Source organism: Penicillium soppii, assembly GCF_028829465.1.
Source record: "Penicillium soppii strain IBT 18220 chromosome Unknown utg000005l, whole genome shotgun sequence".
NCBI classification, from domain to species: Eukaryota; Fungi; Ascomycota; class Eurotiomycetes; order Eurotiales; family Aspergillaceae; genus Penicillium; species Penicillium soppii.
In genome coordinates this window covers 952,035-969,438 of record NW_026643235.1, presented here as the reverse complement: position 1 = coordinate 969,438, position 17,404 = coordinate 952,035, and the positions used below count along the sequence as shown (strand labels likewise).

The 17,404-nt window shown below is 48.8% G+C and overlaps 8 protein-coding genes across 8 annotated transcripts; 6 read left to right on the top strand and 2 right to left on the bottom strand.

Moving 5' to 3' along the window:
- Window positions 1-162: 162 nt before the first annotated feature.
- N7529_005791 (uncharacterized protein) lies at window positions 163-2,399 on the top strand (the record flags this gene model as incomplete). The annotated part of the gene is made up of 13 exons (XM_057241318.1): window positions 163-230; window positions 299-418; window positions 482-500; window positions 556-745; window positions 811-857; window positions 916-970; window positions 1,032-1,150; window positions 1,198-1,464; window positions 1,517-1,638; window positions 1,686-1,858; window positions 1,930-1,995; window positions 2,048-2,128; window positions 2,191-2,399. 13 exons carry the CDS (start codon window positions 163-165, stop codon window positions 2,397-2,399), a joined length of 1,536 nt encoding a protein of 511 aa, XP_057096677.1.
- Window positions 2,400-3,131: 732 nt separating this feature from the next.
- On the top strand, window positions 3,132-5,483 carry N7529_005790 (uncharacterized protein; the record flags this gene model as incomplete). The annotated part of the gene is made up of 5 exons (XM_057241317.1): window positions 3,132-4,016; window positions 4,071-4,323; window positions 4,376-4,495; window positions 4,558-4,849; window positions 5,285-5,483. The coding sequence occupies 5 exons, from the start codon at window positions 3,132-3,134 to the stop codon at window positions 5,481-5,483; spliced, it is 1,749 nt and encodes a 582-aa protein (XP_057096676.1).
- Window positions 5,484-5,885: 402 nt separating this feature from the next.
- On the bottom strand, window positions 5,886-6,377 carry N7529_005789 (uncharacterized protein; the record flags this gene model as incomplete). Its single annotated transcript, XM_057241316.1, has 2 exons — window positions 5,886-5,975; window positions 6,108-6,377. The coding sequence occupies 2 exons, from the start codon at window positions 6,375-6,377 to the stop codon at window positions 5,886-5,888; spliced, it is 360 nt and encodes a 119-aa protein (XP_057096675.1).
- A 2,262-nt stretch (window positions 6,378-8,639) lies between these two features.
- Window positions 8,640-9,152, top strand: N7529_005788 (uncharacterized protein; the record flags this gene model as incomplete). The annotated part of the gene is made up of 1 exon (XM_057241315.1): window positions 8,640-9,152. The coding sequence occupies one exon, from the start codon at window positions 8,640-8,642 to the stop codon at window positions 9,150-9,152; it is 513 nt and encodes a 170-aa protein (XP_057096674.1).
- A 1,539-nt stretch (window positions 9,153-10,691) lies between these two features.
- On the top strand, window positions 10,692-13,364 carry CweA (uncharacterized protein; the record flags this gene model as incomplete). The annotated part of the gene is made up of 5 exons (XM_057241314.1): window positions 10,692-10,763; window positions 10,819-11,269; window positions 11,320-11,698; window positions 11,742-12,924; window positions 12,996-13,364. 5 exons carry the CDS (start codon window positions 10,692-10,694, stop codon window positions 13,362-13,364), a joined length of 2,454 nt encoding a protein of 817 aa, XP_057096673.1.
- Window positions 13,365-14,182: 818 nt separating this feature from the next.
- N7529_005786 (uncharacterized protein) lies at window positions 14,183-14,485 on the top strand (the record flags this gene model as incomplete). Its single annotated transcript, XM_057241313.1, has 1 exon — window positions 14,183-14,485. One exon carries the CDS (start codon window positions 14,183-14,185, stop codon window positions 14,483-14,485), a length of 303 nt encoding a protein of 100 aa, XP_057096672.1.
- A 260-nt stretch (window positions 14,486-14,745) lies between these two features.
- On the bottom strand, window positions 14,746-16,272 carry N7529_005785 (WD repeat protein; the record flags this gene model as incomplete). Its single annotated transcript, XM_057241312.1, has 2 exons — window positions 14,746-15,964; window positions 16,016-16,272. 2 exons carry the CDS (start codon window positions 16,270-16,272, stop codon window positions 14,746-14,748), a joined length of 1,476 nt encoding a protein of 491 aa, XP_057096671.1.
- A 176-nt stretch (window positions 16,273-16,448) lies between these two features.
- Window positions 16,449-17,361, top strand: N7529_005784 (uncharacterized protein; the record flags this gene model as incomplete). The annotated part of the gene is made up of 3 exons (XM_057241311.1): window positions 16,449-16,749; window positions 16,803-16,920; window positions 17,076-17,361. 3 exons carry the CDS (start codon window positions 16,449-16,451, stop codon window positions 17,359-17,361), a joined length of 705 nt encoding a protein of 234 aa, XP_057096670.1.
- Between the last annotated feature and the right edge of the window lie 43 nt (window positions 17,362-17,404).

The following is a 17,404-nucleotide window of genomic DNA, read 5'->3' as shown; positions in this document are numbered from 1 at the left end:
CTTGAATGGCGCCACTTTGGGCAATGGACTATGATGCTGTTGTTCAAGCGACTTATAAAGACTGCCAGAGCCCCACCGCATTGAGTAGTCTTCAGTCGATGTCCCTTGTAATTGCACGATCCCTGAAAATTTGGCCAGGTCATTAAGACACCTGACACAATCATGACTTTCCTCGTGGGCCGGTCATTAAGCTATGCCATCACGGCCACTGCTGGCAGTGGCTTCTTGCTGTGAGTGCGAGAGTCTACTTCTGTCAACGCATCCATACGTGAGTGCTTTAGCTGACAATGGTCTTCAGATTCGGTTATGACCAGGGCGTTATGTCCAGTCTGTTGACTGGAAATGCCTTTGTTGCTACATTTCCTGAAATTGACACTACCAACACCGGGCACGGTAGTTCTTCTTTGCAAGGCACAGTGTGAGTGGTCTGACTTATAGTTTGAAACATAACGTGGACTGACCTTGACTCTCTGCATACCAGTGTTGCCATTTATGAAATTGTAGGCGTTCCATTCATTCCACGTTGTCATGCCACAGTGTTTCTAATATACATAGGGTTGTTTCTTGGGTGCAATTATATCTTTGCTCGTTGGCGAGCGACTTGGTCGACGAAAGTGTATCATGGCTGGATGTGTTGTGTTGAGCATCGGTGCCGCACTTCAATGCAGTGCCTATAGTATTCCTCATCTGATCGTCGGGCGAATTATTGCAGGTATTGGAAATGGTCTCAACACTAGTACCATTCGTGAGCCTTCCTTAGAATTCATTTTCCTCTCCCTTTTTGCTTTTACTATGCTAACATTGCCACAGCGGTCTGGCATTCTGAGCTGAGTAAGGCAGCAAGCCGAGGGAAAGGAGTGAGTTATTTCAAAAGAAAAACCCTTCATATGAACACTGAGCTAATCTCTGCAAAAGTTGGCCATCGAGCTAGCCATCAATATTTTCGGTGTTATGCTTTCGTACTGGGTTGGTAAGTCCTCACTCCTTTCCATATCATCAAGCCTTCATGCAAATTTGTGGATGTTGCCTAGATTACGGGATGAGTTATGTCAAGAACGAGGCACAATTCCGTTTCCCTATCGCACTGCAAATCCTTTTCGCCATAGTCACCTTCTTCGGCGTACTTTGTCTCCCCGAATCTCCAAGATGGGTATGTTATTGTCAACTTACATTTGCAAATGCAAACTAACAAGCTAGCTTATTAAACATGGCCATGAAAATAAAGCTCGTCACATTATTTGGTCGCTCCAGCGCAATGCTCGGGAAATTGACGAAGATGACCCGGTTGTCAACGTGGATGTCACAGAAATATCTCGTGCAGTTGAAGAAGAACAAGAAGCATCTTCCGGTGGATCATTCAGACTTCTCTTCGAGAACAACAAGCAACGGTTCTTATATAGAACTCTTCTCGGCATGGGTGGCCAAGCCATGCAACAGCTGTCTGGAATTAATCTGATTACCTACGTGAGTCATGTACAACTTCGGGTTTCGATATACCATTATTAATGCGCTATAGTATGCTACCGTAATCTTTGAGCAGTCAGTCGGAATGTCACATCACACGGCACTGCTATTGGCGGGATTCAATGGAATCGCATACTTCTTTTCTTCATTGGTCCCCATCTGGACAATTGAGCGGTATGTGGAGAAAAAAGCGATTTTAACATCACGCTAACATATTCCAGTCTGGGCCGCCGCAAGCTCATGATGTTTGCAGTTCTTGGACAGGGTTGCTGTATGGCTGTTCTAGCAGGGACTATTTGGGATGGTGGACATGCAGCTGGATTGGTTGCGACAGTTATGCTATTCCTGTTCAATTTCTTCTTCGCTGTAGGCCTTCTTGCTATTCCTTGGCTCTGTAAGTTTTTCCCGCATTAATCTTTTCGTTTTGAATGAACTCAACATTAACCATACACCAACACGATGCAGTGCCGGCTGAATATTCGCCACTTGCAATTCGAACCCGATCAGCCGCTATGGCGACTGCCACAAACTGTTTGTACTTGAGAATCCTGCCTCGCGACATAAAGCTAATTGATGTTGCCAGGGATTTTCACTTTCCTCGTCGTGGAAATCACACCGGTCAGCATTTCCAACATTGGATATAGGACTTACATCTACTTTGCCGGTATGTGTCACCTGCCCAAATTGCTATTTTAGTTATCAAAGTTGTCCTGACTGACTTTATAGTGTTCAACTTTTGCTTCCTCCCACTCATCTACTTCTTTTATCCGGAAACACGTAACCTCACTCTGGAGCAAATCGATCGCTTGTTCACCAACGAAAAGGTTCAGCTCTATTGGGACTCATCTATGGGAATTGCGGGTGATGTGGACACACGCGTTGGAAATGCCACCGCCAAAGATCTAGAGAGTGTAAATGCTCAGCATGTTGAGTGAATTTTGTTAGATGCGTGCTCTGTTCAAGTGATTAGCGCGGTTGATTCGGGATTGTAATATATCATATGATGACTTATGTTACTACTATGATTGTGGGAATCTTCATGATTCCAACCTAGCCATTTTTACTTGCACGGTCACGCCAATATTGTCCCAAAATTTTCCCAATTTGCTTTGCTATGTTCTCAAAGTGCATGATCTTAGTGTAAATTTTTCGCTTGTTGTCGGAGGACCCCAGGACTCGGGGGAAACCCCGCGCCCACCAAAACCCCCCACAACCCACAACAACCAACGGCAACCCGGGATTCCCCCTTTTTCAATATCGGCGCTTAACTTTTCCCAATGTGGTAAAAGATCTTTCACGCCTCTACTCCCATTCCCCGCGCAATGAACATTCAATGCTATACCCCCAGTTTATCAGAATGGTGAACATTTCACGGAAAAATGCCGAGAACTACTGTGAACAGCCTACAAGCTGTCAAGGACAGCGATAGCACAAATCAGGCGTCCGCTCTTCTAGAATCGCAAGATCCCAAACCCTCAAACTCTGGGGTAGAGCGCAGGAAACGTACCCGAAATGGATGTGCTAACTGCAGTCGCCGGCGGAGAAAATGCGATGAAGCTAAGCCAACTTGCACAGGCTGCAAGCGCCGAGGTGACAAATGCCAATGGCGAATGCTGGGGGCATTTCGTGATTCCAATATCAAAGTGCTAGAATCAGATCATCCCTCGATGAGTCAAGGTGTGACAGCGAGCAAAAGCAGACGTCAGAGTAGATTCAGAATCTTGAATGCCGCCCCAAACGCCTCACGGACCACAAGTTCAAATAAGCAACAGGCCCAAGGAGCCTCCGAGCAAGAACTATCGCATCAGTCGACTGCGCCGCTCGTTTCAGAAACCAGCGCCACGCCACTACATGTTGATAATGCGCAGGATCCCTTGGGGCCCATCTCCCCCTTGATTACCCATGAAATTCCTGGACCTAGTCCCGCTGTCAACCAAGGCCTATCCCCACCTTACTCCAGCGATACATCATCACGCCTGTCTCAAAAGGTCATTCACAGCAAAACACCGGAGCATATTGAGGATGAGATCAACGCGAATGATTTGGGACTGCAGACGACGTCTCCCCAATCCCATTATCCACCGACTATACCATGTGGCTTCAATACCCTTCTCCAATCCAGGGATGACTCGTCGCATCCCTATAATTCCAGCCCCGAGTACGTTATCGATAATTTGAGTGGGCTCAGGGACTTTGACCACAGTGCCCAGTTCCACTCATCAATAAATGGCACTTATCAGACTGTTCCATCACCATTTTTTGATCACGATGTATTTTCTGATCCGGCCAACCTCATCAATGATGTCTTTCTGCCGGGCTCTGCCTATGAGGCACTTCACACGACCTTAAGAAACCGCCAGCTATGGACTGCCCGCCCGGATATCCCAAATCGCCGCAGCTCACAAGACCCTTTTCCCCTGGCGCATACTCCAACAACAGCTAGTGATGTTGGGTCATTTTCAAGAACTGAAAGAGAGCCTCGGCGTTTTGAGCTATCCCCAGAAAGAGAACATATCTTGTGGGAAAACTATCTCAACGAGATTTGTTCATGGGTAAGTTAATGTCTCAAAGCCTAATATATCAGGGGTCCAGCTAATGTTGCAAAGCTCGATATGTTTGATAACAATCGCCATTTTGCTTCAACTTTCCCTCAAATGGCCAAGTCTTCGACTCATTTGCGTTACTCTATATTGGCTCTGTCTGCGCGGCAGCTTGAAAGACAGCAAACCCGAAAGACGCAATCAGAGAGCCTGTCACTATATCAAGAAGCTATTCACCTCCTTCTACCTGAGTTAGGAAGCAAATCCACTCCTGTCATCGCTTCTTGTGTTATCTTGTGTGTCTTGGAAATGCTAAGCTGTGAGTTTCTAAATCTATAATCATGATGATCCCGGAGTCTCACAAGCAACAGGTAACCCCAAAGAATGGCGTCGTCATCTAGATGGCTGCGCATATCTTATTCAAGCGGCAGGGATCAACGGTTTCTCCGGGAAAGAAGAACAAGCGCTTTTCTGGTGCTTTGCTCGGATGGGTATGACGAATCCTTTCCCACATCAGCTTATATTTCTGCTCATTTTACTGACCTGGAAATAGACGTTTGCGGTGGCCTCATATCCGAAGAGGAAACCATCATTCCTATCAATAATTGGAGGCCAAGTCATATGAACTACACTGAAGCTGCACAAACGTTTATATCATCAGCCAAAACCAACCTCGATACATATGCAAACTATGCAGTGTATCTCGTTGCACGAACGGTGAACGTTCTTTTTGGCTGCGCTTCAAAGATGTCTCACCCCTGCACATCATGCCAATCAGTCGCCAACGATGATGGCGACTCATATGTCCACCGGTGGGCGGATTCATTTGATCGTGTAGAAGAGTGGTACGAGCATCGACCTGCCCAGATGAAAACTATATTCAGTGTCTCTGCTTGTGGGCTCGAGGGATTGGATCGGGCATTTCCGATCGCATTATATGGAAACGGAGCCGCCAGTGAGTCTGCTCATTCTTACTCGTTGGTTCTATGAAACTCATATTGCTTAGTATCCGGAAATCAGTTATATCATGTAGCAGCTTTATTGCTGCTTCAGCGAAAGCCAAAAACACTTACTTTGAGCAAGAGACCTGTATGCCGGCTTATGCGTTTTATTGACTGCCAAAGCTGATGAAAGAACAGAGATCGATACTTTGGCATGCTCGACAAATATGTGCAATATCCGCATCCAACGCCCATCAGTGAGTTATCAAATATCTTTGAACTGTATAGTCAGAGACTGGAATACAGCATCAGATTGCTAATCATACGATGTCTGTCTAGTGGCTGCTGGACGAACGCACTTCAGCCTCTATGGATAGCTGGCAAGGCCATGTCGCACTACTCTGAGCACGCTGCAATTGTTGAGACTTTGGTCAGAATTGAACGCGAGACTGGCTGGGCTACTGCTTGGCGTGTCGAGGACCTAAAGGAATTTTGGGGCGAATACGATAACGACAACTGTGATGTCGACGTGGATTGAGGCTACCGTTTCACGATTCTATGCGCTTCTCGAACTTGATAACAAATTACACTATAATGATGAAGTATCAATGTACCGAACAAGGAGCCTGACAGACATTTTATATTGACTCAAGCTCGTGGCTAGATGTGATCATGCCATTGTGAGCCAACTAACTACGAGCTAACATCGCTTTACCGCCCTAGCGGAACCGGTTGAAGATCCGCCCGGACTCTTTAAAGAGCCTTGTCATCATTGTGCACAGTAGAAGGGGGGAAATGACTTACGCTATGATCGAATGAAAGATTGCTTCGATCCACATCCCCTATTGTGTAAGCCGATTGTGTTTGACCGCCCAAAGCCGACCAGCCATTGGGGAGTTCATCTCCTATTTGGCAGAGTTAGCCATAAACAAAGACGCAACTACTGCTTTGGCTCGGCTGGAGTCTGCACCCATTCCCGTTTATTTCCTACACAGAGAATGGTATTGGAACCCGCGTAGTTGTATGAATCCTGCAGAAGCATACATACTGATAAATTGGTTTTTCCCAGAATGATTTTTCTAACATCAAGAAGCTGGCTGCGTTGAATGAAAACAGGTTAGAATTTCCGAGTTGTGATAGACCGGGAAAAAAGGAAGCCAACCCTCTTGGCAATGCCGACATTCTCACGAGGTCTGGAGCTAACAAGAGCATAACTTCCAGCAAATGTATACATGCCAAGGTTTGGGTGCGTGGCGATATTGTTCTTCGTGAGTAGATGCAGGCGTTTCGGCACACAAGGGGTGAGAGTAACGGTGCCGCTCACTTTGAGGAGAATGGGTATCCCATGCATGGGAACACGAACGCGGCCATAGAGGCGCTCTTTATCAAGCCGATGAGCCTCGTCAATCGCTGTGGGAACGATATAAATCATCGCCCTCAAATGTTCATCGTGCTGCTTTATCTGCGTTATGTATCGATTCACAGGATCTACACTACTGATTTATTTCAACAAGAGTAACTCCTGTAGTTCAAAGACGATGGCAGCGAGCGGATTGAACAAGGAATCACTGGGCTCATGATGTCTGAAAGTGAGAGGGCGATGGGCGAATTCCAGGACGAGAACATGCGCGAGAATACATAACCCATGATACCTAGGTACTACTCGTGGGAAATCAAATAGTTGACGGTATAGCACACAGCTAAACGCCCTTAAAGATATCATCTCGTCAAACCTTCTTGGAGTGAAATTGGTTTTATTTACCCTGGTCGCGAATTCTGATGAGCCGAGATCTCTAGTATTCCAAGGTTACCAGTTCCTACAGTTGTAGTTTACCTTATCTGCATCGTTAATGTATGCTTAATATATGGAGATCAAATCGATGCGTGATACAAACAATATAAATACCTAGGTAAAGTGTAAGCAATAAACAAAATCAATTGTTGATTATGGTTGAGGCACCTAGCTGATATATATCGAGAGTACTCCATACAGGTATAGCTATCCCCCACTTTCACTTACCTAGGTACAACGCTTATATTTATTTCCTTGAAACCTAGCCTTGTACTTATATAAGATATACATAAAATATGTACGGCTCAAATATAGAAATGAAAAAAATAAAGTAGATTTACATGGAATATTAGATAGTATATTAATGATGTATTACCTATATCATCGAACCCGGCCACATTATATTTTATACGGGGTAGATATTAAGCGTATTTGCAACAAGAGAGACCTCGGGATTATAGCCCTGGAGGCAAAGACATCGATCAAAATCGTATCAATTAGATAATATATACATAACAGCTAAGTGTACGTCGAAGTGATTTAAGATGCGCTTAGGTATCACTGTATGTATGGATTCATCGCTTTAGATCTCTTTCAGCTAATTATCGAAGACTCCAGCAGGCAGCTTATCCAAATAACCACCATCCAAGTGACAGAGAAAAGAAAATAAGAAGTTCATATCAGAATTATCTAAAAATGGACATGCCAAACAATCAAATGACTTATCAACATCATCTCCATCGAGAACAACACCGCGTCGGAGGAGCTTCCCCTTGAAGGAAAAGAAAATGACATGAATTCTCCGGGCCTCACTCTCGCGTATAATATCTGCGCTATACCCCATCGAAAATTACCTTTCAAGCAATATACGTGAACTTGGTAAATCGTCTCTTTCCAATAGTCAGACATCTCTCCTTAAATTTCTTTGATCGCTGGCCAAGGCTCCTGTATATATTTCGTGCAGTCAGGCCATCATTATAAAGCAATGGCTTTTGTTGTTTGTAATATACTGGTGCTACTTTTACAACGCGTGTGATAATCCATGTTCTAAGAAATAAAGCGCTCCATAATTTGTTGATGGACTCACTGAAACTCACTGAGACACCCCTTGGTTTCCTACAACGTATGTTTTACGACATTCAATCCGTCCGAGGGGTGACAAACATCATGTACAATTCTAATGCTAGGGTGGGACCCGCATATTGAAGTGGGTGGCAGGGCCATGAGCTTAGCCTATGGGAGAGCATACGAAGCAATGACTTGTGTATTGAGTAAACCAAGAATGCAGTCAAAATAATGATCTACCAATAGTAGTATTGATCCCCCGAAGGAGAAGGTAATCTTCACTTGCAACGGAATGGGAATGCTGACTGGGGTGAAGCACGAGATGGCAAACTAGGGATGAAACACACCACTGAGGAGAATAGGCCTTGCATCCCCGGCAACCGGCGGTTCTACCCCAAGAGTTATTCGAATCTAGGGCGCTGGAATCCTTCTGATTTTTAGAAAAACGACACTGCTGTTGCTTGAGATTTAACAAACCACTTCAATATCAGGAAAGAACCCCCTCCATATCCTAATATTCAACGGGCAGAATTCTGCCAGCGCACTACCACCAAAAACCATATTCTTTATTGTGATTAATCAAAGTAATGAGACTACCGCGTTCAGCCTGGACTTGGAGTGCATTCCAAGTTGATACGGCATTGTTTATGTACGGCGGTGTCTCAACTGTCGCCATTCCCGTCGAGGCAATCACAACACCGCCAGCACCCAAAGTCAAAGAACCACGTCCTCTCCAACGGTCTAAGTCCAAGCGACAAAGTTTGAAGAGGTCGCTATCCAAGATATTCTGATCCAATAACGACCAGCCCTCCTCCTACTCGGCCATTTGGGGACGCCATGAGTTTGCATGGGCTTGGAGTGATTGGGGCCCAGGTGGCCGCATCGATCAAAAGCAATGACCAAAAAAATCCCGCTACGCCTACGATGGCATCACCTCGATGTTCTATGACCTCTTCACCTGGTGCACACAGCCAGGACTTTGATCCATCGATTGGTGCCAAACCATGTTCACCATTTTACCACCACGGAAGTCCCACGATCTCTTACGAACACCTTACCTATGAAACCAAGCATCACAACCGAAACCTAAGCCATCTGCGAGATCTCGAAAATGCCGGCCCATACGCTGCCTGTCGTACTGATAGTCCCCGACGGTCCAAGTTGTGGGAGGAGGAGAATAAACCACAGACATGGCTACAATCATTGAGTAGCAGACAAAAAATGGCCCTCAAAGCAGTCATCGCAGTGGTGACGGTTGGCACAATGATTGCAATCGCGTTGGGAATCACTGCCGCTGTGGGAGGGGCAGCTTGGAGGTCTAGTACAGAGAAGACTGCAACAGGAGTATAGGTGAGTTGAACCCACGAGTGAGTGAGACAAGTTGCTGATATGTTATTTAGGTGCCTGTCGTTGCACCGTTGAGCAAGACGGCTGAGTCGGTCATCCATTTAAGAGCTCTCCATTCGTTCAAACTAGACACGATTCAGACTTTGTTTGAGAGGCATCATTGGTGGTTTAGAGTTTTTGGAGTGTATTTATTATTTAATGCAGACTATCACACTTCATGATAGGGAATTCCGACATGAAGCTTGATCAGAACTCTCATGTAAGGGCTATTGTTTTTGGCTTTGAGTAGACAACATTTCTGCGAAGAGGGAGACTGCCTGAAGTTGAAGCCTTAGACATAAGGCAAGCACAGAAACCGGGTCGGACCGACTCGGCAGGAATAACAAAGGTCCGAATGGACCCACCGCACTGCTATAAAAAGCCGCAGAATCTTCCGCCGTTTCTCTCTTTTTCTTTCTTCTCTATCGAAAAAAAGCAACTGAGCCTGCCACGACCATCGTTTTGTCTTCAAGATTTCGGTCTTCCAGACGCCTTCCACGACGATGTGTTGCCTTCGGTCCTACTTGTAGGACTGATCGGCTCAGGAGAGTAATTCCTCGATAGGAAGTTCGTTTCCCTGATCCTCTTCAGTGAGGGCTATGGGATTTGGATGTCGAAGACGGGATACATCCACTCGCCTCAAATTTGCTGTGCAGATGTGCGAGTGTAGCAAGCATCTACGTTTGCTAAATGTATATAGTCATGAATCAAAATGCATTTGCACTTAATCATCTATTCACACCATTGCCGTACGATTTGAGTAGATCATGAAACAAAACGATGATTGTTATATGAGACGCTTGTTTTGTTTACCGCAAGTCACGTTCAGTCTTCCGGGGCACAATTATTCCATGTTGGCATTGACATCATTTGGAATTCCACAATGGCTCGACCGCGCTTCTAAAGTCGATGCTCCACGATCAGGGACACCGATCGTCCATATTCCAGTAATTTTGGGAAAGAATCAACAGTATTGGCATCACTACCCATTCGTGTTAATTCAGCGAAACACCTGGCTGAGCCAAGGGGCGCGCCTGGTTGGCTCGCAGGTTTCGTGAATGCCGCAACTCCGGATGATCCATCCCTCCCTCAACTTTTATGGAATGCCGTAACACCACCCTTTCGTGAACCACACGGCACTTGTTTACGATCCAACCTTAATCGAGGAGCCCTTGCTCCGCTGTTGATGTTGTTGTTCATTCTCCATGACATTCTGATGGAGGTTTCCATGTCTTGGCCTCATGTCGAGACCCAAGGTCTGTTGATGCAGCGGCATTCCCCTCTACCAATTGAGCGGGTGATGATGAATGGACCAGAAGTACTAAAGCGCTTTCAGATCTCCTCCAGCCTGGAGTGTCACTCGTTGTCTTTTAGGGAGTCTCTTCAACCTATCGAGCCATTCTTTTGATCTGTCCCCGTGGCATTCGCTTCCAGTCACTCTTTTAACTCCTACGGGCCAGAGCATACATACCTTTTACAGTAATAACCCGAACTATCACTATCATGAAGGGCTTCATCGGTGGAATCCCCATCGCACTGCTGGCAGTCGCTGCCCAGGCTAAGCTCGTTGAGCGTGTATGTGGAATCCATAATGTAATATCGACACTTCAGCTAATCAATTCTGCGTCAGGAACATGGCTTCCCACCCACTCAGAATGGTGGCACCGCCATGGGTGGCCCATCCGGAGATGATAGTGACGGCGGCTTTATCAGTCCTTATTCCGCCAGCATCAAAACCAACACCCAGGTCAACGAGTGGAACAAAGATGACCACTCGATCAACGTGAAGCACAAGGATGTGTATCCCCGTCCCCACCACGCTCCCGCTGTCTTCGGTCCGCCTGTGGTCGAGGGACCTCAAGTCCCTGGCATGGGTCCATTCGGGAAGCGCAGCACCCCTGGCGGTACTGCCATGGGAGGGCCCTCTGGCAACGATGAAGGCCAGAGCTTCGATATGCCAATCACTGGAATCTTCAACACTGAGGTCAATGACTACAATCAAGATGACCACTCTATTGATGTCAAGAACACCCACGTTCACCCACCTCCTGTTGCTGCAGTCCAACCCCCTGTTCACTTCGGTGGCCCTCCCCGTGGAAAATTCCACGGACCCCTGGCCCGCCTTCGGCAGTTTTCAACACGCCCCCTGAGGCATTTGAGAAGCGTTTCCACCCTCAGGAGGGTGGTACTGCCATGGGTGGCCCTGGCGGCGGTTCTCACTACTCTCACGGACCCGAGGGATTCCCTCGTCCCCACGGTGGCGTCGCCATGGGTGGTCCCTCTGGAAACGATGGCGGCCTTGAATTCAGCAAGCCCGTGACCGGTCATTTCCACACCAATGTGAATGAGTTCAACGAGGATGACCACTCCATCGATCTCAAGCACAAGGATGAGTACTTGCCGGAACCCGTTGCCCCGGCCTTCCTCTCCCTTCGGCGCTCCTTTCAAGCGTGGATGGGAGCCTGCGCAGGGTGGCACCGCGATGGGTGGTCCCTCCGGCGACGATGGTGGTGAGAGTTTCAGCCTCCCAACCACCATTGAGACCGACACCAGTGTCAATGAGCACAACGAGGACAACCACAGTATCCACTCCTCACATGAAGATGTTTATCCTGCACCTCACGTTGTCCCTGGACCCCATTATGGTGGCCCTGGTCCTGTTATCTTCAATTCTCCGGCCAACCACGGTCCTCCCATTCCTGCGCAGCATGGACCTCCCCACCATAGTGGTCCCCCTCACGGTCCTCCATTTGGCGGTCCCCCCCATGGTCACCCTGATGTCTTTGCCCCTCACACTGACATCTACGCGCCTAAGACTTATGCTCCATCGGAAGACATTGACTTGACCTCCATCAAGCAGCTTAACAACGGCCCTTCAGCTGGTGGCGTTGGTCCGTTCAACCGTCGCTCAACCGACCTCCCCCTGCGCACTTTGAGCACGGCCCTGCTGGCCCGCCTGCTGGCCCGCCTTCTGGTCCCCCTTCTCACTTTGAGCACTTCCCTGGTCCCCCCCCCTCCTCCTCAGGTCTACGCACCATACACCGCTGTCTACGCGCCCGAAACCTATGCGCCTGAGGAGGACTTCGACCTCGAATCGATCCAGCAGATCAACAATGGCCCCTCAGCTGGAGGTGTGGGTCCCTTCAATCGTCGTGCCTTCTCCCCTAGCCGTGAGGCTGGCGGTGGTGGCGGCGGTACTGCCATGGGAGGTCCTTCCGGAGATGACGAAGGTGCTGGGTTCTCCGACCCCACTGATATCGACGTTACCACTGGCGTGAATGAGCACAACGAGGACAACCACGCTATCAAGGGCGACTTTACACACGTGCACCATCCCAACACCGTTTACAACGCTGATCCCTACCAATACGAGTCCCCTGCCGCTCCCGCCGAGTACCCCGAGAGCGAGAGCTACCCTGCTCCTCCCGCGCACTCCTTCGAAGCTCCTCCCTCCGCAGAGGTCCCCGAGAGCCAAGCCTCTCCTCCCTCTCCCCCCAGCTTCACCCCCGAGGAGGAGTCCACGCCGCCTAGTGAGGAGTCCGCCCCTCCCAGTGAGGAGTCCGCCTCTCCCAGTGAGGAGTCCGCCCCTCCCAGTGAGGAGTCCGCCCCTCCCAGCGAGGAGTCCGCCCCTCCCAGCGAGGACCACGAGCAAGATTCCAAGTGCTCTGCCCAGGTCCACGAAGTTGTCCGCACTGTGACCAAGACTCAGTACAAGACCGCCGAGGCCACTCGTCTGGTGTACATGTCTGCTCCTTCTATGGAGACCAGTGCGGTCCCCATGGCCTACACCCCCCGCAATCCGCCCAGGTTGACCCCAAGATCAAGTCTTACGCTGCTTCTGCTTCTGCCCATGCCTCCCCTGAAGCGGGCAACTTCGGCTACAACTACGCTTCCCAGCGTCCCTTGAGCCAGGCTGCCTCCTTCTCCATGATCCCTGTGCACGTTCCCATGGCTACCCCTTCGTCCGCCGGTGCCTACTCCATGGCTACCCCCTCCGGTACCCACGGTCTCAACATGCCTACCGACGTCTCTGCTGAGCACAAGGCTTCGCCTTCTTCCTCTGCTTGGGCCTCCGCCTCCCACGGCGTCATGTTCCAAGGAGCTGCTCCTCGTCTCTCTGGCGGCATTGTTTCTGTCGCTGCCGCTGTCATGGGTGTCCTTGCTTTCATCATCTAGATGGTCACAGGACTCTCCAACTAACGGCGTTCGGTGTAATATCAGTCTATTGTCACTCGTTTGGGCTCTGCCTTATACTTTCTTTCCGTTATTTCTTTTCGTAACCCTTTTTGTACTTTATGCTCTTCACTCTATAATGTCCACATTTGCGACTGATTATTCATACTTTTTGAGTTTTCCCCAGATTCCTGAATTCTCGTATGCAATTAGTTCCTTGACTTTCAATCAATCAACTCAATCTGTCTTTTTCAGGTCTCGGTCCTCTCAATCAAAACCAACGTGCATTATTGTAAATTGATCTTGAAATTATTTGCCCCTGACCCACATAATTGGTCACACTACAGTACCACTACAGCCATCTGACTAACGGCCCGAGATCCCGAACACCTAGACCTGATGCGCGCGAGTGGGTCATATTGGATTTGATAACAAGGTCAAGTCCCTTTTCAATCTTTGCCACTACCAACTTTGATGATTGTCACTGATTTCACATTCAGGATACAATCACTCAGTACCCACAACAGAAATCAGTTCCACAAATATCTTTTTGGTTAATCAAGATATGGCGTGGGTGATATCATCGCTTCATCATTTCCGTACAAAATCCAAAGTTGTGACATCAGTTCCAGGCGTCAAATCAAGACTCGAACCCCCAGAACCAAATATAAAAGAGACGCACTGCAATTGACTTAGACCACATACAACGCTCCTCTGTGAAGTTTCCTTAGACACTATTTACTTCGAATCTCATCAGAAAACTATACTATCTTCACATCCAAACCACATCCAGATCACCGCACCATAAACCTATTACCACAATGGTTCACCAAGATCCCCACCAAGGTGGCAGCCTCTCCGAAATGGCCGCATCTGGCACAACTATTCCAAATGATGCCGGCAAGATGAACACCCTCCCCTCAGTGGCCCGTCCCGATCAACGGGCCGAGCACTTTGGTTTCGACAATGCCGGCATCGCCGAGCCTTCCACAGCCAAGGCAGCCGATAACGCCACTGATCTCCCGCGTTCGACCAGAGATATGGGCGAGACCGGGGAGGTCATCACAGGCACAGGCAATTCCATGCCGGCTGGTGTTGAGTCCAAGCATGTTTCTGGGCGCTAACCACCATGCTGGTCATGCTGGTGCACGCGACCTCAAGCACGCGAAATATGGCTAAAGTGAACTTGAGCCCTACCAGTTCTAAGGGCCTCATGCGTGTCGTTTTTTGAATGACTTGGACCTGGACCTGGACCTTCTGTGTATACGAAAATTTTGGCCAGGCTGGTGCACGATGTGATGAATTGCGTTTTGTCAGATAAATTAATTGAACATTATTCAACCAAGCTTTCGAGCAGTGGCTGCGCAGTAACATAAATTGTAGTTCAAATTCGTAGACTGGGTTGATCAGGCTCGAGGAATCCTCGGGATAATTCTTCAAGAACATCTCGCTTCCTTTTGCGATCTGCTACAGCTTTTGTGTCAGCCTCATTAGGCTCGCCGTCTGGCTCACGAGATGCCCATGTTCGGATGGTTCCGTCGCCATGTGCCGAAAATAGTTCTATCCCCTCTCCTGAACCACCGTTGCCACGCCAAACAAGATCGTTGACCCGTGCGGCGCTGAGAGCAGTCGAGCGCCCGCGGACGTTCTGTGACCCAACCATAACTCCAGGCACCCGGAGACGCTTAACGAATGTTCCCTCGCGGAATTCGAACATTAAAATCTCACCGCGATCATCCTGTTCATTGAAGTTGGGCCAGAGCAACGTCTCGTGACCCAAGCTCATGTAGCCCCTAGGGACAACCAATGGCGCCCGTTCTGCCAGATGAGACGTAGAGCTATTACGAACACGAGGACCGAAATGAACGAGTGTGTTAGCACCCGTCCCAGAGTCCCAGACTCGGATCCGCGAGTCTTGTCCTGTTGTAACGATATGGCTGCCATTAGACGTCCAGCGTACCCCTGTCACAGGGCCATTATGAGCACGGGCGTGTCGAGAAAAGGCCAGGCGACTCTCGTAAGATGCAGGTGCGGACCCTGTGCCTGGAGCGACCAGTCCCACCGGATCGTCCATGTCCAAGGTCGCGATAGCAGAATTGTGTCCCCCGCGACGTACATCGAAGATGATGACCTTATTATCAACCGAGCCAGAAGCCAGCAAGTGTGGTCGGTGAGGAGCCCACGCAACTGACAAAACCGCGCCATTATGTCCCGGTAATCCTTGCGTCGATAGTCCAGACCGCAAGTCTACCAGCCGTACCGATCGTTCGGATGTGCCGACTGCGACAAGTAACGTTGACCCGGGCTGTGAAGAGAACGAGTGCGAAAACGGCGTGCAGTCCAGATTAAATGTATGAACAGGTGTGATGGAGGGCGCTTGTAGCGCTGACAATTTCAATGTGCCATCGTGTGCTGTCGAGAATATTGTCGAAGGGACCGGATCAAACGGGTATATCGAGAGGGAGGTAATCGCATGCGTGTGCGCATCAGGATGGGATGATTTGTTGACTGACGCGCAAGACTGATGGACATGCTCAAGTTCTGAGTTTCTTGTTTCCAGGTCCCAGAGATGGATTGATGGATCGGCACCGCCCGATATCATACTATCCTCATGTTAGTGACAATGCTGGGATGTTGAGCGGTTCAACACGCACTATCGACCATCAAACTGATCAACAGCCAGGCAGTTAACGCCAGATTTATGAGCGGAAACCTCTGCTGAAGCATCGAGCTCTTGATCCAAAGGCGCCACATCATCCTGGGATCGGTCTGTTGGTGTCAATGATTTGCGGCTGGAGAATCTTATACCGGGAGCCGGCTCGATGCTGTGCACTAGTCTGGTTGTTTGAGCGACATGAAAGTCATCTGGGGTTATAGACCCGAGGGCTCTGTTGAGCAGATAGGAATTCATTCATTCATCAGCGCTGATACCTTTTCATGGGAGTGTCCAGACTGCGGAACCAATGACGCTGTGTTTAACCGGATTAAGGTTGTGCCGGCGCATTGATTCTGGGGATGGTTTCTCACATTTGCATGTAAACTTCTGCGCCGGGCCAAATTCTCACTGGTTTCACCTGTAAATCGAGCATGCCATCGAACAGGCAGCTTGAATCTGATGAAAACCTCTTGGTTCAAACGGTCAAAGATAAGAATGGACTGCGGGTTAGTGGGCAGCCCAAAATGCCCTTAGAGTCCCCGAAACCGTCAAAGAAACCCTCAAAGCACCGTGGTACATTGACCATACCATCTGACGAGCCGCCTCTTTCGGCTGACCAATCGCCCAACGAAGTCGGAAACAACAATGGCCTGCGGGTTGACCAGCCTTCGGCAATTGAAAATCTCGATATGCCCAACAGGCGCTTCTCCAATCTCTATGATGCGGTAGCTGGTATGAGTTCATGTTGGTGCATTCATTGGAAAAAGTAAACTAATCGAAATTAGCCCGCGTCACCGCTCGTGGTTTTCGAACTGACCAGCCATTTGCCTCGAAATATCGCGATACAGCCTCGTCAGGCGCTCGAGCTCTACGCCCAGAGGAGGTTCTTTTTCGCAAGGAAAGGTTAGCGAAGCAACCTATCGATGAAACATACTTCGCGCATGAAGCTCTCCCTTCTGACCAACCCTTGCCTCCTCCTCCGAACTTCTCAAAACGCTACATGTCTACGCGGCCGATTACTTTGAACTTGCTACAGCTGATAACGGCAACGATGACAGCGGCACTATGGATGGCACTGCATTGCTAGCGATGGGAATTCTAATTGAAGAGCTGGCTAAGGAGGCACTAGGTGATACCGGGGATCTAGTCCTCGTTGAAGGAGAGGAGCTGTCGGAGGATGAGGAAGACATTGACCTCAAGAACAACATCAAAGACCAGCTTATGGTATCACCTGCACGAAAGGAGCCGGTACCTATCAGGGTGCTGAAATCGTCAAAACGACGCAAATCCTCTCGATCGGGCTCCGTTCCGAAGGGCGTGGGAAACCAATTGTACCGAAGATAATGATTTTTGAGATTCGGTTGAGAAACCGTTTTCGAATTCATAT